This window comes from Sinocyclocheilus rhinocerous, unplaced genomic scaffold (genome assembly GCF_001515625.1).
Source record: "Sinocyclocheilus rhinocerous isolate Xijiao unplaced genomic scaffold, SAMN03320098_v1.1 scaffold4023, whole genome shotgun sequence".
NCBI classification, from domain to species: Eukaryota; Metazoa; Chordata; class Actinopteri; order Cypriniformes; family Cyprinidae; genus Sinocyclocheilus; species Sinocyclocheilus rhinocerous.
Genome location: NW_015667282.1, coordinates 321,766 through 343,625, shown reverse-complemented (window position 1 = coordinate 343,625; position 21,860 = coordinate 321,766). Strand labels below are relative to the sequence as shown.

General features: G+C 35.9%; 1 protein-coding gene and 1 non-coding gene across 2 annotated transcripts; one reads left to right on the top strand and one right to left on the bottom strand.

Annotated features, from left to right (window-relative positions):
- Nucleotides 1-1,308: 1,308 nt before the first annotated feature.
- Nucleotides 1,309-19,976, top strand: LOC107733577 (tensin-2-like). The gene is made up of 27 exons (XM_016545250.1): nucleotides 1,309-1,410; nucleotides 1,713-1,750; nucleotides 4,757-4,789; nucleotides 5,691-5,725; nucleotides 5,957-6,140; nucleotides 6,226-6,276; nucleotides 6,439-6,555; nucleotides 6,963-7,027; nucleotides 7,455-7,538; nucleotides 7,617-7,729; nucleotides 8,028-8,088; nucleotides 8,318-8,393; nucleotides 9,421-9,550; nucleotides 9,665-9,727; nucleotides 9,819-9,935; nucleotides 10,316-11,602; nucleotides 12,661-12,721; nucleotides 12,828-13,657; nucleotides 14,917-14,977; nucleotides 15,084-15,913; nucleotides 17,019-17,243; nucleotides 17,353-17,430; nucleotides 17,520-17,597; nucleotides 18,288-18,456; nucleotides 18,723-18,791; nucleotides 19,080-19,109; nucleotides 19,323-19,976. The coding sequence occupies exons 1-27, from the start codon at nucleotides 1,314-1,316 to the stop codon at nucleotides 19,465-19,467; spliced, it is 5,127 nt and encodes a 1,708-aa protein (XP_016400736.1). The 5' UTR covers nucleotides 1,309-1,313; the 3' UTR covers nucleotides 19,468-19,976.
- A 1,077-nt stretch (nucleotides 19,977-21,053) lies between these two features.
- trnaq-uug (transfer RNA glutamine (anticodon UUG)) lies at nucleotides 21,054-21,125 on the bottom strand. The gene has a single exon. It is a non-coding gene; the product is annotated as a tRNA-Gln (tRNA).
- Nucleotides 21,126-21,860: the final 735 nt, after the last annotated feature.

The following is a 21,860-nucleotide window of genomic DNA, read 5'->3' as shown; positions in this document are numbered from 1 at the left end:
ATGAATAAACTGCTGTATATGTGTTTTTTAAAACACACTCTGTTATTGTAGAACAGATATATTTTTCATAAAATCTTTAGACAGATTGTTTGAGGTGGTATACAATTTAAGGAATTAAGCACCAGTCTGCTTATAGCATAGCGATTGTTTACTTACCATTTACAGTCTATAGATGGCAGCATTGTCAAGGGATAAACCTAACAATGCGCTATGAAGGCCTACATTACCTTTCAAAGATTTGGGGTCAGTCATTTTTTAAAGAAATTAATACTTTTATTCAGCAAGGACACATTCGATTGTTCGAGAGTGACGGTAAAAATGTTTTTTTTACATTGCTACAAAAGATTTCTATTTCAAATAAATGCTGTTCTTTTGAACATTCTATTCATCATGAAAAAAATCTATCATGGTATTAAGCAGCACAACTGCTTTCTAACATTGATAATAATAAGAAATGTTACTCGAACACTAAATCAATATATTAAAGTGATTTCTGAAGGATCATGCGACTGAAGACTGGAGTAATGGCTGCTGAAAATTCAGCTTTGCCTTCACAGGAAATAATTACATTTTAAAATATATTAAAATAAAAAAAATTAATACAATATTAATGTTTTTATTGTTGTTTTTTTATTAAATGAATGCAGCCCTAGTAAACATAAGAGACTTTAAACATTAAAAATCGTACCGACCCCAAAGTATATAAATGTCTTACAAAATATGTTTTTATAATCATTACTTATGTTTTATCAACAAAAAGTTATAAATGCTGTTCACAGAGTGAGTTAAAGTTGTTTTTAGTGTTTAGCTGAGTGTGTGTGTATGTATGTACAGTAATATATATATATATATATCACTTTGTTTATACCATTCATAATATTTAGTTGATGGCAGTATACCATGGGCAGTTGAATTTGTAGAAAGAACACCTTTGAATAGAATAGAATAGAATAGAATAGAGTATGATTATTCAGTGATTGTCAAATCATCCAGCTGTTTTATGCAATATCTGGTCATTGTGCCCAAAACATTTCTATCATCACAGTACTATTCCCCAAAACAAACATGATTTGCATTCATTGCTTTCATATGAGTGAGTGATTTATGCTCTTCATATCACCACAACTGTGGGCGTGATGTGGACATGTGTGCTCATTGCTCTTTAATATCATGTTTGTGGTTGGCAGATGTGTTTAGGTTTAGTTCTTGCCAAATGTACATACATATAGATCCCACAAATTCTGCTACTGTATAATTTTGAGGTCTTTGTGTGTGTGTGTGTGTGTGTGTGCTTACATGTGTAGTTGGGGAAAATGGGTTCACATTCCTTTAAAGAGAGGAACTTCAAGAAGAAACACCACTGTGTTGTCTGCAGACAAGCCCTCGACAGCCATGGCATGTACTGCAGAGGTGAAACACATTTGTTTTTACTATCATGACTTTACATTGACTTCTGTTGTTTATTCTTAGCTAATATTTGCTGATATTTCTGTCCCCAACCCATTTTTAGATTTGAATTAAGAAATTTTTATTATGTTTATTAAGCCATTTCCTCATGGGTATCATTAACTGCTCCACAAAATGTAGGTGATTTCAGGTTTTACTATCCATGTGGGACTTTTGGTCCCCACATAGCCAAAACCTCCCCTCCCCCCAAACACGCATAATGTGCATCAATATTTATTAATGTAATCCACATTTTCTCCTTACAGAGTGTAAAACTGCAGTGCATAAGAAATGTGAGGAAAAGGTAAGATTCTTTCTCTTACAGCTTTATGCAGTTACTACTCTATGCCTTTATTATGAAGTACAGTGGATATGGCTAAACTTTGGCTAAACAGTGATTAGCACTTGATTTGGCTTTAACCAATAAGAAAATGGCAAGAAAAAAAATGCATTTTTATTGTGAATGACTATATGTGTCCTTGTAGCGCCATATGTTCATCTATGATCTTAGTGTCTGCTGGTCTTGTGATGTGTGTCACTCTCAAATATAGTACAAATAGGTCTAATTCAGATGAGTTATGAACTCTGGTTATCTTTGGTGTTAATAGAAATTGCAATCAGTCACCAAATGCCAACAGTGCATCACATGGATATACACCAGTGTTTCCACACGCTACACACCACAGCTGTTCCTCTCTTGCTCTCCTTCTATTTCTTATTATTTCTCGTGCTCCCGTTCTTTCTCTTTTATTCTTTCTCTGCTCAATAAAACAAACAAATAAACAAACAATGTTCATCAAGCCCATAAAAACTAAGGCAACAGTTTTCATCTTATGTTTTGAGTTTAATCAATTAACTCCTTATTTTAAAGGGGTCATATGATGCTGCTAAAAAGAACACACGGCGGCCTACAGTGAGCAGAGGCCGGGGGCTAGCGTGAGGGCTTGAGAACGGCGCGGCTGGCGATTTCGATGAAGGAGTGTCCGGAAGGACATGTGACGACTCCGGGCTAGACTCCACTTCATCCACGGTGAAAGCCGATCCGGCGATCCACAGCACGTAGGTATGTGGGGGTGTGTTAGAACGAGCCGTTTTAGGTAGGCATGGCTGACTCTTAACTTTTATAAAGAATATATCTTTGGATTTGAAACTTTAGTCTTTGCAACTTTACAGATCTTCTTTATACACCAAGAGCTTGTAACACTCCAAAGAGAAAGGAAAAATTGAAATCGCATCATATGACCCCTTTAAGTAAATGCCTTGCCTGAACGTAAAATGTCAAGTGTCAAAACAATGCAGCCATAATTATTCATTCCCCAGTGCTTACTCGAAGAAAGATAGTGTTATCTGTATGCACCAAGGGTCTGAGAGTAACGCAATTTCAATTCTCTGTATGTATGTGCTGTACATGTGGAAGAATTGACAATAAAGCAGACTTGACTTGACTGAATGGCATTAGAATACAAAAACCATTGTTAGTGACTAAAAAAAAAGTGCATTATGCAATTCACTATACTAGCTATACTAGTTGGTTTGACTTAAAACAAATATGATACTGGTAACACTTTACAAAAGTTGTTAACATTCGTTAACTACATTAGTTAACATGAATGATGAAAATTACTTCTAAATCATTTATTAACTTAGTTAATGTTAATTTACACATGTACAAATACATTATTAAAATTAAATGTTGCATCTGTTAATATTTAATGAACTTGAGCTAACATGAACTATGATAATGTTAACAAAATTAATACATATAGTAACAAATGTATTGCTCATTGTTAGGTAATGCATTAACTGTGGAACTTTATTGTTAAGTGTTATCCAATTCAAGTAGTTAATGCATATAACTAACAACTACAATAATAAAACTACAATAATCAAGTACATATTTACAGTTTTAAGCATCATTTACTTGAACAATTTTTACAGTGCATGCCCTTGTTTGAGAGAGAGAGAGAGAGAGAGAGAGAGGAAGAGTTGAGTGGGAGCAAGAGAGTAAGAGGATCAGAAAGACATGAGAGCACTTTTGTGTGTGCTATAGGAACTCTAGAAAACTGGACTCATCTGAGAAAGGTACAGACACTTTTCCTTTTTTAAAAGGGCATCAAAGAGGGATTTCATTTTGCTTTTGTCAAATGTAAAATATACTAAGTATATTTTTCATTTCAGATAGTAGAATCAGTTTGTGGTTGTAGTGAGATAATCTGTTTGGCACAAAGAGAAATACTGTAGAAAAGAGAGAATCAACAATATATGGAATCAAAGTAGAGACAAAAGTGTAACTGACACATGAGAGAAACAATCAGGTAAGGTTTATACCTGTAATATATGAACATTTATCTTTATGTTTGTTTAGTGATTGTGTGTAAGCGTTTGATTGTGTCTGCGTAACTTGCAATTACTTGTTACCTGCTAAAACAGGATGTAGTTAGTGAACCCCATGTGTTTCCTCATCCCTCATAAGGGATTTGTTTTGTCTGCATTATAATATAATTTTATCATTATGTTATAGCAATATGTTAGCTCCAACTTCCAACAGTTGGATTTTCCAGCAGGGCAATCCTAAGTCAGAGCTCAAATAATAAACAAAATGATTTTTACTTCAATTTAAGGCAATGCAGTGAACTTACAACTTACAAATTCGTGACTTACATGGCGAAAAATACTACTACGAACAGACTCATGATCATATAGAGGCCAGCTGATCATCTGAAATAGAGTGGTGGAAATAGTTTATAAAGCCAGCAGGCATTTCATCCGTCCTGGATGGAGAGATCAGCTGCTTTTGTTTCTCTTTATACATGTGTCTCCACCCTCTGTCCACATCTGCCTCCCTGTTTGTCAGTCTATCAGAATATCCCAATTTCCAATTGATTTATCCCTCTTGAATATATGGTTACATCTGTGACTGTACATTTAATTGCATATACTAACAAAATGGTATTAAAGCCATATGCAAAGTCATGTGTGTTAGTTTGAGTCTGTAAGTTCAAATGTTATGTCTAAACTAATTACTGAGAAGGAAGCAAAGTGAACATGTGCAAATATGTGCGCACACACACACTCACAGACGGTGTTAAACAGTACCAGATGTCCCCTGGTGTGATAATAACCTAATGAGGACAGAGAGGATGTCTTAAAATGGAGAGTCACCCAGTGGCCCCAACGTATTCTAGCTGCGTGTGTGTATGTTTAAGAGGCTGGTATGTGTTTCTTATATGGTCTCTGATGTCTAAACCCTCCAAATCATGCATCAAAGATTTGGTGTCCTAATACACACCTTTCTCTGTCTTTTTTCCAGGTCTCTGTCCCCTGTGAAGTTATCTCAGATGCAGTGAGTAATGCTATGAGTTATTATATATGTCTTGTGACTATAGGATCAATATTTAACCCGACATTTAACTGTGAGACCCCAAGCTGCTTTTTAACGAATATCTTTAAAAAAATACTTACCATTGCATCTACATTACATTTATATTAATTAATTTAGCTGAACTGAAATTGAGGGAACTGGCTTAGACTGCATTAAACTGATTATAAACTAAATCTCACTGCGCTGTAAAAATCAGAAGCAACCAGCTTTAGGACATTTTTGAGTTTACTTATGGACAATTGTATTTAATTTTTTATGTAATGTCATCTTTTTGTACATTCAGTAGTTCAACTTTTAAATAGAGTTTGTTTGACAAAATGGAAGTTGGATTATTTTCCAATGTGTCCTGCATGAGAAATGTAACATTACTAATGTTTGTGGTCTCAGCGACCCCAGGTATTAAACATAAATAGATGCAATGCATTTTTCACATGATTTTCTGATTGATATACACACTGTAGACGTCCACTCATGTCCTCCTTCTTCTTTTTTTACTATGTATTTTTGCTGGGGTCAAATAGACTTCAAGAAAAAACAATGTAATTATATTAGATAATAGTGATATTTTTTTAAAAGTGCATGCCTGCTTCGGTAAGCTTTAGTCATTTATTTCTACTGGGATATCAGCAGAACATATTAAAACAATTTGAAGGGAAATACAAGAATAATTGTCAAATGACCATTACTTTTTACAAAGGCATAATTGGAGTCAAACATAAAAAGAGCCATTATTATCAGAAAAGGAAGGTTAAAGGAATTACTAAGTATGTTTGATGTATTGCAGTTTAAAAGCAATGTCTGTACCATGTCTGCCTGCTTTTTATTCTTTTTTTTTTTTTTCTTTTTTTTCTGATCTTCCTAGCCCCCGTTTCAAAACCAGATGAACATTCCTCCCAGGTAAGGGCAAATTTCATAAAGCTAACTCTGAATGACAGAGAAAAGAGCAACATTATTATGTATTCAAGAAAAAGCTCACCCAAAAGTAAAAATCTGTCATCACTCACATTGTTTGTTTGAAAATCATCCCGGTTAGGATGACATTTCTTATTTCTCAAGTGTACTGCTCCTTAAATTTGCATATGTTTGTATTTGAGTGTGACTATCTTGTGTTTGTGGTGTGTTTCACAGTAGAGACAAAATGGAGAGTGTTATGGAGAAGTTAATGGGCAGTCATTATGACTTCGACCTCACATACATAACTGAGCGTATCATCTCTGTCCTCTATCTGTCTGACCTGGAAGACCAGCGTTACAGTGCTAACCTTAAGGAGGTGGCGGCCATGTTGAAATCTAAACATCCAGACAAGTTCTTGGTCAGTTGTATTTCTGTTTAAAATCATTGCTGAGATCTAAAGCCATATGAATTAGCACACTTATGTCTCTTTTACTTCTCATCAGCTTATAAATCTGTCAGAGAAACGTCATGACATCTGCAGGCTAAATCCAAAGGTATCTTCTTGCTGTTTTATTTAAAACAGCTTTATATGTATTATTTCATTAGCTAGATTTGCAAGCAAATGAATTTAAAAGTCACTCTATGGCTTACTTGTTTTGATGTATGCCTCTGTTTCTGTATTTCTGGGATGACCCATTCCCCTGCCTCTGGTTGAGGAGTTTGGGTGGCCTGATCTACATGCCCCATCCCTCAATAAAATATGTGCTGTGTGCAAAACCATGGAGAACTGGCTTAACTCTGACCCCCAGAACGTGGTTGTACTGCACTGCAAGGTTGAGATCAGAAGTTATTTGATATTTAATATATATAAGAGCTAAAAGTGTCTAAATGTCATCAGTCTTATTAAAGGAATAGATCATCCAAAAATGAGATTCTGTCACCATTTACTTATTCCAAAGTCATTCCAAACTCATATGACTGCCTTTCTAATGGAAAAGTTTAGACTAATGTACTGTCTTTTCCATGCAATTACAATCAATTGGTACTAAAGCTACAGAAAGCACTATAAAAGTGGAATAAAAGTAGTCCATACAACTTTCAATCCTTCCCTCTAGTGGGCTGTTAAACTCTGTGACCAGATTCGTGTCATAGAAAGCATGACCCAAAATTAGTATTAGTTGTTGTATATATTTTTTCTTCTCTGTCTGTCTTCCTTTTTCTCTACCTGTCACTTTCTCAGGGAAACAAAGGAAAAAAAGGGGTGATTGTGGCAGCTTACATGCACTATAGCAAGATATCAGCTGGGTATTTACACACACACACACACACACACACACACATTCACATGCATTAATTCGTTTTTCACTGGGTACACCATACTTTTTTTTTTTCTTTTTTTTTTAAAAGAAATTACGTTTTATTCAGCAAGGAATCATTAAATTATTCAAAAGTGACAGTAAAGACATTTATAATGTTACAAAAGATTTTTGTTTCAAATAAGCGCCATTCTTTTGAGCTTTTCCATCACTGAAATAAATTATATTTTAAAATGTATGAAATAGAAAACATCTATTCTTTATTTTAAACCGCTGTCTTAACTGTATTTTTGATCAAATAAATGCAGCCTTGGTGAACATAAGAGACTTCTTCCAAAATCATTAAAAACTCTTAAGCAGTGCCTTTCGGGAGAATTCTAGTTTACACTTGACTCTTTCTGTGTGTCTGTGTGCAGGGCAGATCAGGCTCTCTCGACAGTTGCTATGAGGAAATTTTGTGAGGATAAAATCTCTTCCTCTCTCCAGCCATCTCAGAACAGGTACGACCAAACTTTATTTCTGTTTGTTCCAGAATAACGTGTTCTAGTTTGGTCATGATGTTCTCTCTGTCATTGCAGGTATATATATTATTTTGCCGGTCTTCTCTCGGGTTCAATAAAGATGAACAGCTCCCCTCTTTTCCTGCATCAAATTCATATTCCCGCTTTGCTCAACCACCAGTCAGGAGGAAGTACACAACATGTTCAGTCATAACCAGGCCTTATTTTGTATTTTCTGAACTGATTTTGGGGAAAAGACAATAGAAATCTGTATGGATGTTTTAAATTTGAAGATGTGTTGAAGTGATCGTTGAAGCCAAAATGAAATCATAATTTACTCACCCTCATGATGTTCCAAACCTGTATGACTTGCTTCTTTCATACAGGTTTGGAACGACATGAGAGTGAGAAAATGATGACCGAATTTTCATTTTTAGGTGAACTATACCTTTCATTGTGTTTCCTCATATTATCCATTGCATTTTGCAGGTTACTCTCCCTTTGTGAAGATCTATCAGTCGTTGCAGCTGGTCTATACTTCAGGCAAATAGTAAGCGGGTCTGTTTTATCAGTCTCATTAAGTTTGACTGTCCAGCTGAAAAGTGTCCAAAACCCCTCTAAATCCAGCTAAAAGACCTGCCTGACCAGCTCTGGCTTGCAGTGTATCCAAATTACATTTCCCCTCTCTTCTTTTCATCATGTCATGTCCTTTCTTGACTGTACTATAAAAAAAATGTAAGATGTCATACTTTGCCAACTTGTTTTTGTTTGTGTTACAGTGATATTCAGGGCCCTAACAGTAAGACGCTGTGTGTGAATATTGAACCAGCTCTACTGCTGAAGGGAGACATCCTGGTAAGAACACTCATACATTTCACAAGAATACATTCTTGTTATGTTAGACTCTCCTATAACCTCTTCACTAGCCATTGCTTTGAAGGGAGAACATATTTTAAAATACATATTGAAAAAAAAACATCATCACATGGTTGGTGATGGTTTACCCAAAAATGAAAATTCTGTCATAATATACTCACCCTCTTGTCATTCCAAACCCATAAGCCTTTGGTTAATCTGTGAAACACATTTTTAATGAAACCTAGGAGAAACCTAAGGTTTCTGTCCCTCCTTTGAAAGTCCAGGTAGCTAAAATTTAGAAGATCCAAAAAGGTCTTAAAGGTGCCGTAAAATAAATCCATATGAATTAAATGTTTTTTTCCAAGCCTTGTGAAGAGATATGATCACTTTACATGATGAACAGATTGAATTTAGCCTTTTATTCATATGTAAACATATATACATATATATACATAGAGCGAATCACACATGGTAGACAGCTCAAATGTACTTGTGTGCGCACACATTTCAGCTGTGATTTGCTCTTTGTATGTGTGTTGATCATTGTTTAGATGTAAATAAAAGCTCGAATTAAATCTGGTCATCATATAAAACGACTATTTCTTCACAAGGATTGGATTAAATCACTTGATTCATATGGATTTGTTTTATGACGCTATATAACCTTTTTAGATCTTTTATGTTTTGGTTACTTGGACTTTCAATGGAGAGACAGAAATTAAAAATCATTCAAAATATATTCATGTTTCAAGGATTAACCGAAGACTTATGGGTTTGTAATGATATAAGGGTGATTAAATGATGACAGAATTTTCATTTTTGTGTGAATCTCTTAATGATAAAAAGGGTGAAACACTCAAGCCATATGTCTGGATAAGAATATCATAGACACTTGGGCCATTAACCACCTAGCAACCAACTAGAACACCCTCTCATCTGCATAGCAACACTTTTATAACTTGTATTACCACAAAAGCACCACATTTTCTTCAGTAAAAATGTTCTTCTTACTGTCTGTCTTTAGGTGAAGTGTTATCACCATCTCTCAGATGTGTCGAAGAGAGAATGTGTGTTCAGAGTCCAGTTTCACACCTGTAGTGTTCATGGGTCTCAGCTTGATTTTGGCAAAGGAGAACTTGACCATGCTTGCACAGGTAAACCTACCAGCACTGCTTGTTTGACTGCCCCCTCCATTGCCTTGGCTTGTCAGAAGCTGAGGAATAAAGTGTGTTTTCTGTGTTATGATTCTGATTCGTGTTTGTGTATAGATGACCGTTTCCCTGCAGACGCCACAGTGGAGTTGCTGTTTTCTTCTGGTTCGCAAAGGAGAGGTACATATCTATCAAATGCACTTTTTCACCATCCCTTCCTCTATTAGCTCTATCTTAATGTTGTATGTGTGTGTTTTGTGTGTCTTTTGAGGTGGAGAGGTGCAGGGAAATGAGCCGGGAGTGTCTGTGGATTATGGCACCGCAGATCCTATTGTGCGCTGGGACTCGTATGAGAACTTTAACATTCACCATGAGGATAGTGTTGAGGGTATGTGCACTCAGTCTAGCCCAAAATTGAATGTATCCTTGCTGAATAATGAATTAATCTTCATTTCCTTAAAAAAAAGATCTTACTGACCCCAGACTTTTGAATTATGGTGTACATTTAAACAAAAAATACAATAAATACAACTAATAAAACAATTTATATACTGTATCTGAGTCAAAACATAGTGATGAACAAAAATATTAAATAGGGTTAAAATTAATCAAATAATCTTTTTTTTTTTTTTGAGAATCATTTATTGGAGGAGGTCCCCCTTAGTCAAGATTCTGGGACAAAAAAAAACTAATACATTTTTCATACACTCCATATTAATGTGACTGTAAATAATAGGTTTTGTCTATGTATTTCCCTATGATCTGTAGATATCTGTCACACACGTGGGCCTTTGGACGGTAGTCTGTATGCTCAAGTGAAGAAGTGTCGAGCACCAGGCTCCAGTCCCAGTGGATGGTCGACTTCCGTCAAAACCTCCACACATTCACCCAGTCATTCCTCCTCTACCCCCATTCATCTCTCATTCCAGCCTCTCTCGCTCAGCAAAGATGCAAGTCGCTCCTCAGCACCACCTGAATCCCCCTTTCCACTTCTAAGAGAAAAAAGAGAGAAGGACGAAGACAGGGAAAGACACAGAGAAACCGCGATTCTTGACGATGGCGACTGCTCTCCCATGAGACCCGTTCAGTCTTGTTATGGTCACCCGTATTCCCACACTCATTCATTCTGTGATCCAGAGCTGACCAACCCTCATGCACTTGCACAAACGCTCCATCCCAAACACCACACACTTCCCTGCAGCCGCACCGCCCCGGTGCCAGTCCGAGACTCGTGTGTATCCCAGCCAGATCTTTTATGGGAGAGAGGGCAATGTCTGCACCATCCCTGCCCAGAAACCGTCAGGCACATGTACTCGTATCCCACTCACGAAACCCACCTTCATTCTCCACTTTCTCACTCACAGTCCTCCCATTCCCACACACTTCCTGCACAGACACGAGCATTCTACTCTGGGGAGGCATGTCCTGTGTTCCATTGCTCTGCCCTCCCTCAGGGCCACGCCCACATCCCTTTTTCTCTGTCTCCTACTCAGTCACTGCTCTCCAGTTCATACCGAGAATTACGTTACAGCATGACTCTGCCGACATCGTGCTCCTGCAGGGACTGTTCTCGCTTACGAGAGGACGTTGCCCTCCATTCTTTACGAGGCAGAGAAATAGAAGCTCTCCCTTGGTCTAGAGAGACAGAGTTTGGGATTAGGAGGGAGGGGCCTGTGCACTGGAGGGATGAAAGGGCGGAGTCTCATTGGGAAGGAGCTCAAGAGGCCGAATATTGGCGGCGCAAAATAGCAATGTCACCAGTAACGTTATCATACAGACATTGCCACGCTGTACCAAAACAAGACCAAGCTATATATGTTACAGACACCCAACCCGAACATATTACCCCAATCAGTCCATATCCCAGCCCCCAAAGCAGTGGCTACCACAGCCCTCGTCCACCCTGTCCTTGCTCTCCACAACCATTCAGAGAGAGTCCTGGATACGCCTCCATCAGTCATTCCCTAAACTCCTCCCCCATTGCTCTCACTCCATCTCCAAAACGAGCCAGTTACAAAAATGCTGCAGCTGAAGAGAGTCAGCATAGCATGAATGGTAATCACATTGACTCAATTTAGCCAACAAATTACAGCTAAAAAACAATGCATTCCTAAAATAACTTTTGATAACACTTCACAATAAGATTCATTAGTTAACGTTAATTATTGCACTAACTAATTTTAATTAACAATGAGCAATACATTTGTTACAGTATTTATTAATCTTAATGGTAACATTCATTAATAAAAGCATTGTTATAGTTCATGTTAGCTCAGGTACATTAATTATTATTAACAGATAAAACTTTGGATTTTAATAATGTATTAGTAAATGTTAAAATTAATATGAACTTCATGTTAACTAATGTTCATGTTAACTAATGTTAACAAATGGAACCTTATTGTAAAGTGTTATCAAACATTTGTTTCAAATAAACGCTGTTCTTTTGATCTTGCTATTCATCAAAATATCCTGAAACAAAATGTATCACAGTTTCCACAAAAATATTAAGCAGCACAAATGTTTTCATCATTAATAATAACAAGAAATGTTTTTTAAACACCAAATCTGTATTTTAGAATGTATTCTGAAGGATTGTGTGACATGGAAGACTGGAGAAATTAAGCTTTGTCATCACATGAATAAATTACATTTGAAAATATATCAAAATAGAAAAGAGTTATTTTAAATTGCAATAATATTTCCCAATATTAGTGTTTTTTTTTTTTTTTTTATCAAATAAGTGCAGCCTTGGTGAGCATAAGCATTTAAAAATCGTACTGACCCCAAACTTTTAAACAGTAATGTATATTTAAAGAGATAGATCACCAAAAAAATTAAACCTCTGTTCATCATTCAAGTTGCCCAAACCAGTATTGTTTTGTTGTTGTTGTTTTTTCGTGAAACACAAAAGGAGATATTTTGTAGAATGTACACACTGTTCTTTCCTATACACAAAATTCGTTGGTGATTGATACTGTCAAGCTTTAAAAGGGACAGAAAAATACCATAAATGTAACATTTAGTTTTAGTTTATGCAACATTTATTTTTAGTTCAGCTTTTTTCTCTTTCCTAATCTAATCTATCGTTCATTTTATTTTATTTTTTGTAGATGGGCGTATTGAGGTTTTAGATGCTGATAAAAGTCACATTGAGGCCCTTTCACCTCCTAGGTAATTGTTAATTCATGTACATTAATCTCTCAGCAACAGTTAATTTTGATAGTTGAACATTGATTTTAATGTGATATCAACTAAATTCTTCTGCGTATTCTAACAGCAGTCCAATGGAGTTGGGAGAGCCAATGAAAAGCAAAGTTCTAGAAAGTAGAACGTTCCCTGGGTCTCTGATCACTGTTGTCTCGGCTATCAGTGGCGCGGAGGAAAATACAAAGAAAACACCCATCACAGATTCTACATCTAACACCACTCTCATTAGTAACCCACCGTCATCCAAGGTTGTGGAGTCAGTGCAGGTACAAACACACAACCCCAAACCTCTCAACACCAGCATCCTAGAATCAGAGCAGGATAAAGTGGAGTGCCCCGGCTCATGCTACACCTCAACAAGTCCTCAACCTCCTCTTTGGTCTTCAGAGAGAAGCTCTGCTTCTGAATTCCCTTCATTTAACATAAATGCTGAAAGGCAAAGCCTGACAACCTTGACCGACCACAATGAGGAAAGCAGCAACAGTGACCTGACTGCATCGTCCCCTGACCCTGATGGCTACATCACACCCTCATTCCCTATAGCATCATACAGCTACCCTCTTCTGACAGTGCATCATGTACCCTATACAGGCTATACTGAGATTACCATCCCGGCCTCCTTACCCCAACCTCCTCTCCCTGAAAAACAACACTCATCCCCCCTTCAGAACGTGTCTGAATGCACTGGCGCTTCCTCAATAAAGTCAGCTGGAAAACCTTTGACTTCCTCTGCCCAGTTCCATGTGTCCTTCTCCACTACTACCAATGAATTGCCTCCCACATCTAAATGCAAAGTAACCCCCTCTAGTGGCATGGTGGAGCCAGAGATCCGCCTTAGCTCCAAGTTTGTTCAAGACAGCTCCAAGTACTGGTACCATCCTGGTATCTCCAGAGACCAGGGTGAGAATTGCTTACATTATTTACATTTATGCAGTTAGCAAATGTTGTGGGCCTATATGCATTCTTTGCCATTCGGACCCATGACATTAACATTACTAGCCCTATGCGCTAAAGTTTGACTATTGTATACTATTAGTAGTGCACAATATATCAGTACTTTTAGAATTTAAAAAAAAAAATTTATTGGTATTGATTGATAATAGATATTTAATTGCAAATGATCATTTTCCATATTTCTACATTCTACATTACATTTGCTGTTATCTAACTAATCTAAAGTCAATCTTTAAAAACACTAATCATTTAGTCATCAAGTAATTGATTTTAGTTATTAGTATTTCAGGTTTTTTTAGCTGTTAAGACATAGTATGCAATTTTAGGTAACACTTTAGTTTAGGAACCAATTCTCACTATTGACTATTAGCATGTATATTACTAGCATTATTTTTACTTATAAAGCATATATTAATGCCTTATTCTGCATGACCATGTTTTAGATCCCTTAATCCTATCCTATACCTACACTTAACAACTACCTTACTAACTATTAATAAGCAGCAAATTAGGAGTTTATAAGGCAAAAGTCATAGTTAATTGAATTGGTCCCCAAACTAAAATGTGACAGAATTTTAATATCGACTTTTTAAAAAATATTAAGCAGCACAAATGTTTTCATCATTAATAATAACAAGAAATGTTTTTTAAACACCAAATCTGTATTTTAGAATGTATTCTGAAGGATTGTGTGACATGGAAGACTGGAGAAATTAAGCTTTGTCATCACATGAATAAATTACATTTGAAAATATATCAAAATAGAAAAGAGTTATTTTAAATTGCAATAATATTTCACAATATTAGTGTTTTTTTTTTTTTTTTTATCAAATAAGTGCAGCCTTGGTGAGCATAAGCATTTAAAAATCGTACTGACCCCAAACTTTTAAACAGTAATGTATATTTAAAGAGATAGATCACCAAAAAAATTAAACCTCTGTTCATCATTCAAGTTGCCCAAACCAGTATTGTTTTGTTGTTGTTGTTTTTTCGTGAAACACAAAAGGAGATATTTTGTAGAATGTACACACTGTTCTTTCCTATACACAAAATTCGTTGGTGATTGATACTGTCAAGCTTTAAAAGGGACAGAAAAATACCATAAATGTAACATTTAGTTTTAGTTTATGCAACATTTATTTTTAGTTCAGCTTTTTTCTCTTTCCTAATCTAATCTATCGTTCATTTTATTTTATTTTTTGTAGATGGGCGTATTGAGGTTTTAGATGCTGATAAAAGTCACATTGAGGCCCTTTCACCTCCTAGGTAATTGTTAATTCATGTACATTAATCTCTCAGCAACAGTTAATTTTGATAGTTGAACATTGATTTTAATGTGATATCAACTAAATTCTTCTGCGTATTCTAACAGCAGTCCAATGGAGTTGGGAGAGCCAATGAAAAGCAAAGTTCTAGAAAGTAGAACGTTCCCTGGGTCTCTGATCACTGTTGTCTCGGCTATCAGTGGCGCGGAGGAAAATACAAAGAAAACACCCATCACAGATTCTACATCTAACACCACTCTCATTAGTAACCCACCGTCATCCAAGGTTGTGGAGTCAGTGCAGGTACAAACACACAACCCCAAACCTCTCAACACCAGCATCCTAGAATCAGAGCAGGATAAAGTGGAGTGCCCCGGCTCATGCTACACCTCAACAAGTCCTCAACCTCCTCTTTGTTCTTCAGAGAGAAGCTCTGCTTCTGAATTCCCTTCATTTAACATAAATGCTGAAAGGCAAAGCCTGACAACCTTGACCGACCACAATGAGGAAAGCAGCAACAGTGACCTGACTGCATCGTCCCCTGACCCTGATGGCTACATCACACCCTCATTCCCTATAGCATCATACAGCTACCCTCTTCTGACAGTGCATCATGTACCCTATACAGGCTATACTGAGATTACCATCCCGGCCTCCTTACCCCAACCTCCTCTCCCTGAAAAACAACACTCATCCCCCCTTCAGAACGTGTCTGAATGCACTGGCGCTTCCTCAATAAAGTCAGCTGGAAAACCTTTGACTTCCTCTGCCCAGTTCCATGTGTCCTTCTCCACTACTACCAATGAATTGCCTCCCACATCTAAATGCAAAGTAACCCCCTCTAGTGGCATGGTGGAGCCAGAGATCCGCCTTAGCTCCAAGTTTGTTCAAGACAGCTCCAAGTACTGGTACCATCCTGGTATCTCCAGAGACCAGGGTGAGAATTGCTTACATTATTTACATTTATGCAGTTAGCAAATGTTGTGGGCCTATATGCATTCTTTGCCATTCGGACCCATGACATTAACATTACTAGCCCTATGCGCTAAAGTTTGACTATTGTATACTATTAGTAGTGCACAATATATCAGTACTTTTAGAATTTAAAAAAAAAAATTTATTGGTATTGATTGATAATAGATATTTAATTGCAAATGATCATTTTCCATATTTCTACATTCTACATTACATTTGCTGTTATCTAACTAATCTAAAGTCAATCTTTAAAAACACTAATCATTTAGTCATCAAGTAATTGATTTTAGTTATTAGTATTTCAGGTTTTTTTAGCTGTTAAGACATAGTATGCAATTTTAGGTAACACTTTAGTTTAGGAACCAATTCTCACTATTGACTATTAGCATGTATATTACTAGCATTATTTTTACTTATAAAGCATATATTAATGCCTTATTCTGCATGACCATGTTTTAGATCCCTTAATCCTATCCTATACCTACACTTAACAACTACCTTACTAACTATTAATAAGCAGCAAATTAGGAGTTTATAAGGCAAAAGTCATAGTTAATTGAATTGGTCCCCAAACTAAAATGTGACAGAATTTTAATATCGACTTTTTATAAGTTATTGGTAATTGAATGGCAATAATTATCGATTTATCGTATTGGCCAGAATTGTAACCAATGTGATTGATAAATCATAATAAATTGAATGAATAAATAATATCTGAATATATATAATAGATTTAAATATAAATAAAAATATATAATAAATAAATTGATACTCAGTGTTCAACTGTAATGTTACTTTTCTAAGCGACTAATGACTAATGATCAGACTAATGATTTTCATCTAGTGGATGATAAACCAAGAAAAAATCCCACTGATCCCTTATATTAAAATTTTTTAGTAATGCCCTGGGAACCTCATAAGAACACCCTAGCAACTTCATAGCAACACAATAAAAAAACTCAATACCTTACAATCATCATATCAGTGAAGGGCAAGTTGTAAAAATCCAGTTGTAAATCAATCTTTAGGAGGCCACTGTTGACAGAAGTATCTCTTTCCCCATTCAGCCATCACAGTATTAAAAGATAAGGAGCCTGGCTGCTTCCTCATTAGGGATAGTAATTCATTCCAAGGCGCATATGGATTGGCTCTGAAAGTCAGCACACCTCCAGCCCACGCTAGTAACCACGGAGAGACAGGCAACCCACAGGAGCAGCTAGTAACGCACTTCCTGATTGAGAGTGGTCCTAAAGGAGTGAAGATCAAAGGCTGTCAAAATGAAACATATTTCGGTGAGGCAAAAAAAAAAAGATTACGCCTGGTTTATGAATTATTTTCTAATGCTCTGTGTTGAAAACAGCGCCCCTTATTGATCGAGTTCTTGTGATTCTTTCCATCCAGGCTCCCTGTCTGCTTTGGTGTATCAGCACTCCATTACTCCTGTGTCTCTTCCTTGTGTCTTACGAATCCCAGATAGAGGTCATACAAACACGAAAACATATGACAATTAATCTTTTTTCATAATAACTATGTAATAACTGCCTGATTTGTGTGTGTTTGTGTTTCAGATCTTGTAGGAGAATTGCAAGAGTTGCAAAATGGAACTAATACCAGCACAGCTGCAGACCTATTAAAACAGGGGGCGGGTGAGTTTGATTTATTTTATTTTATTTTATTATTTTATTTTTTCTATGTATGGATGGTGCAGAAAAACAGTAAGTATTATTAAGTTTATTAATATGGATCTTACAGTTATATACACGCACTACTGTTCAAAAGTTTGAGGTTGATGAAATGTATTTAATTTTTTTGAAAGAAGGCTCATGCTTTTATTTGATCAAAATACAGTAAAAAAAGTACTGCTGTGAAATATTATTACAATTTATAATAACTGTTTTCTATTTTAATAATTTTTAATTTATTCCTGCGATTGGTAAAGCTGAATTTTCAGCAGCCATTACTCCAGTCTTAGTGTCACATGGCCCTTCAGAAATCATTCTAATATGCTGATTTGATGCACAATAAATATTTCTTATTATTATTACATTTGAAAATGGTTGTGCAGCTTAATATTTTTGTGGGAACTGTGATACATTCTTTTTATTTTTCAGAATTCTTTGATGAAAAGAAGGCTCTGAAAAACAGCATCTGTTTGAAAATGTCAACATCTTTACTGTCACTTTTGATAAATGTAATGCATTCTTGCTAAAAAAAATGAAATAAAAAAGTTTGATGATAAAACTCAGTGTTATATTCAATATTCCTCATTAAAAATGACAAATGTCCTCTTTCTCCCTCTAATATTCTTTATTACTCTCTCTCTTTCTCATTGTCAGCTTGTAATGTTCTTTACCTAAACTCAGTGGAAACAGAATCTTTGACTGGCCCACAAGCCGTCTCCAAGGCAACCAAGTGCACTTTGACACAGGACCCTCGTCCTTCACCAACAGTCGTCCACTTCAAAGTGTCCACACAGGGCATCACCCTCACTGATAACCAGCGCAGGTACAAATACACATGTCCAATAACACTTATGTTTTGCTTGCCAAGCTAAACAGTTTACTTTGTAACACAGCTTTATTACTATCACTCCTCAAGCATATTTTTAGCATCATCCTTCAAATATGAGATTAAAGTTACCTATTTTAGACATTTAAGTAAACTACAGGCCTTTATGACTCAAATCCAAGATATTAATCAGAGACCATGAAAAGTAAAAACAGACTCACTCAGACCTCACTCTTTGTCTCTCTCTTTTTCTTTATATATAGACTGTTTTTCAGGCGACATTACCCTATTCATAGTGTGACTTTCAGCAGTGTGGATCCACTGGATCAAAGGTACAATTTAGGATTGAATCATTAGGAAATACAACTCCAATCTACAACATACCTCATCTCTAATGTACTTTGCTTCATTGTATGGCTAAGCCAACATGTATTTCTTTGAACGTAGTCTAGTGAACATGTCTAGAGAAGAAGGTTTGCCTCTCATGCTGATCTAAGGCTGTCAACTTGCTATTATTATTATTATTTTTTTTTTTTGTGCAATGGCTCTCCTGCCCTCTTTTATGCTTTCCTCTTATTTGCTCTGCTTATACATGTTGCTTGTGTGTGTGTGTGCGCCAGGTGGATTGATGCTGATAACACTTCCCGCAAGTAAGTGCTTCTACTTATATACCTCTATATTCTCTTTCGGTGTAGCTTTTCTTGTGCCTTCTGGATTTTTATTCCCAAATGTGTACATTTAGAAATTAGACAAGTGCATTTCTTTCTATGCCACTGAGACTAAGCAAGTGAAATGAAATAAATTAATAAAAGGGTTATTTAATTGAACAATCTGTCATGGTCTCTGATATATACTTTCTATAGGATGTTTGGATTTGTTGCACGGCGCAGCGGTGGTTTGGGAAACGTGTGTCACCTGTTTGCAGAGCTGGACCCAGAGCAGCCAGCCACGGCCATTGTGAACTTCATCAATAAAGTCATGCTGGGACCTCAACAGCTGCGAAAATGAACACAGTAAAGGAGAGATGGAGAAAAACAAAACAGAGAGAGCAAAGGACAAGATGGTATCGCAGTGGATATTGTCAATGTTACGTTTATATACAGAATGAGAGAAGTGTTTCTCATTAGGATACACAAAACTGACTCCGTATGCAAGCTTCGTCTTTTCTGTCATGATTAGGTCATGTTGAAATTGAGTGCATTATGAAGTGATTTCAAATTATACGCCTTTTATTAAATTAAAAAATGTACAAGAAAAACAACACAGGGATTTTCCTGGTAAAGTATATCTAACGGATAAATAAATGAGAGGAAGTTTTCGACACTCAAACCTCTTTTTGGTTGAGAAAATGGGCCATTAATCCTACCACTCAGGATGCCAAAGCTGTATGACTGTTATTGTGTTGTTCTGTTTTTATTTTCATTGATTTTGTGTGTTTGTTTTCAGTTAAATGGTCAGAATTGTTCGTTTTCTATTCAAAATGGCCTTTACAAGACACAAAGTCATATTTTTAGCAACTAATGTGTTTTTAAATTCATTCTTTTTGGTATTTAAATAAAATATTATAAAACAAAATATGAAAAAAACTAAACTCTCCTTTATCCCTCGAAAAATATCTGATTTCCAGTTATTTAATAAAGGTTTGCAGTAATAATGTGCCTAGAGTTATGTTTTCTCTTGAGGTTTGAGGGATCAGGTTTATGAAACTATTATTACACTAATAACTGATCTGTAACACCACGCACCAAAACACTGTGATTACTTTAATTTAAATGTAGAAAACTAAGGTCTATAGATTTAGCTTCTACATTTGTTAATCATGTCATGCTTCACTCTCTTTATGTTAAGTACTGACAAGAAAAGCACTGCTAGTCTTTGCTTGTTGCCAGTTAAGCATAGTTTGCTTAGGTGTGGCCTATAAAACTTAAGTTAAGCCACTTAATTATGCTTAATAGAAATGATCACCTAGTTACCAGCAGATTGTAATGAAAATAGAACTTGCATGTGCTCTGCACAGTGTAGATATTATTATATTTATATTTTATTGTGTTATTTATTGTGAAATATGCATGCAAGATGAATAGAGTTACAAATATTTAATTTGCCTACATCCACAGTCTACCTATTACAGTTAAAAAAAAAAAACCTATGGTTTTTACAATTAATCACTGTAAAAGAGTTGGACTAAAACAAATTATTTCATATTTACACATTCTTATTGTGATTTGCATGTTTACAAACAAAAAAGGCCATTTTAACAATGCATCAACTATCGTGGAGGGGATATTTTCATAAGAGTGTATCATAGTGTAAGATATTGTCATTGAGTTTGTTTTACTGTCACACATTTTGATGATTTTTACCATAACCAGCTATCAAATATCAAAATCAGCCCACCCTTTCTCATCAATAAATGAAATATGAGCATACTCACTTCTTGAAGACACTCGTTGTTTGTTTTGTAAACATACACAAGCTGAATTAACAGCATTTCATGGAGGTACATCGCTGATGCTTTGTCCTAATTTAACACAACACTGCATTTGTTTTTTAACTTCGACTAGGTCGGCTTTTTTTGCATTTTCAAAAGGACGAGGTCCCACCGAGATTTGAACTCGGATCGCTGGATTCAAAGTCCAGAGTGCTAACCATTACACCATGGGACCGCGCTCCCGAAACAGCGACATGAAGGGAATTATTCACTGAATATGTGGGCTGTACTTTAATGCTCTGTATAGTTGTATCGTATGTTATTGTTCTTTCCATTACACTGCGCGTGTATTTGTCTGTTTAGCGTGAAATTGCGCTGCTTCCTTTCGGGTATTTATAGTGCTTTGCTAGCTTAGTTTGCTTATAGTCATTGGCAGGTTCTAGCAAACCAGCAGTATTTTTAGTAACTTTTGTATAAATTATAACCTACTTAACGTTACTTTAATGTTTTTAGAATTGTATCAGCTTTTTCATTTTTTTATTTTTTATTTTTATTATTATTATTTTTTTATTTGTACACTATCGTTAATGTGTCTTCTCATTTCATATTGTGTTGTGTTTAACCGCTTACAGTCATGACATCTTCAGCTGGCAGTTCCTCGAACTGAAGGCAAATCTCGCACGCACGCACTCACAGTCTCCCTTGCTGAAACAGGGTTTTAATCGTATTATTTACTTATTTATATCCTTCTACCGAGAAATAGACGCATCGGATTGTTACAAAACGTTATGCTCCTTTTATTAGATTCAAATCTTTCCAAAAGATGACTTCCGTGCACGAACAATCCAGGGTGTTTACTGATTAGATGTATTCATTTAATCGTGACAAAAACATCTGCAACAAATATAGCAGATTCTTTAAGATTTACAAAGTCAAAGAATGGTCGGTCTGTACAACGTCTTTATTTTGG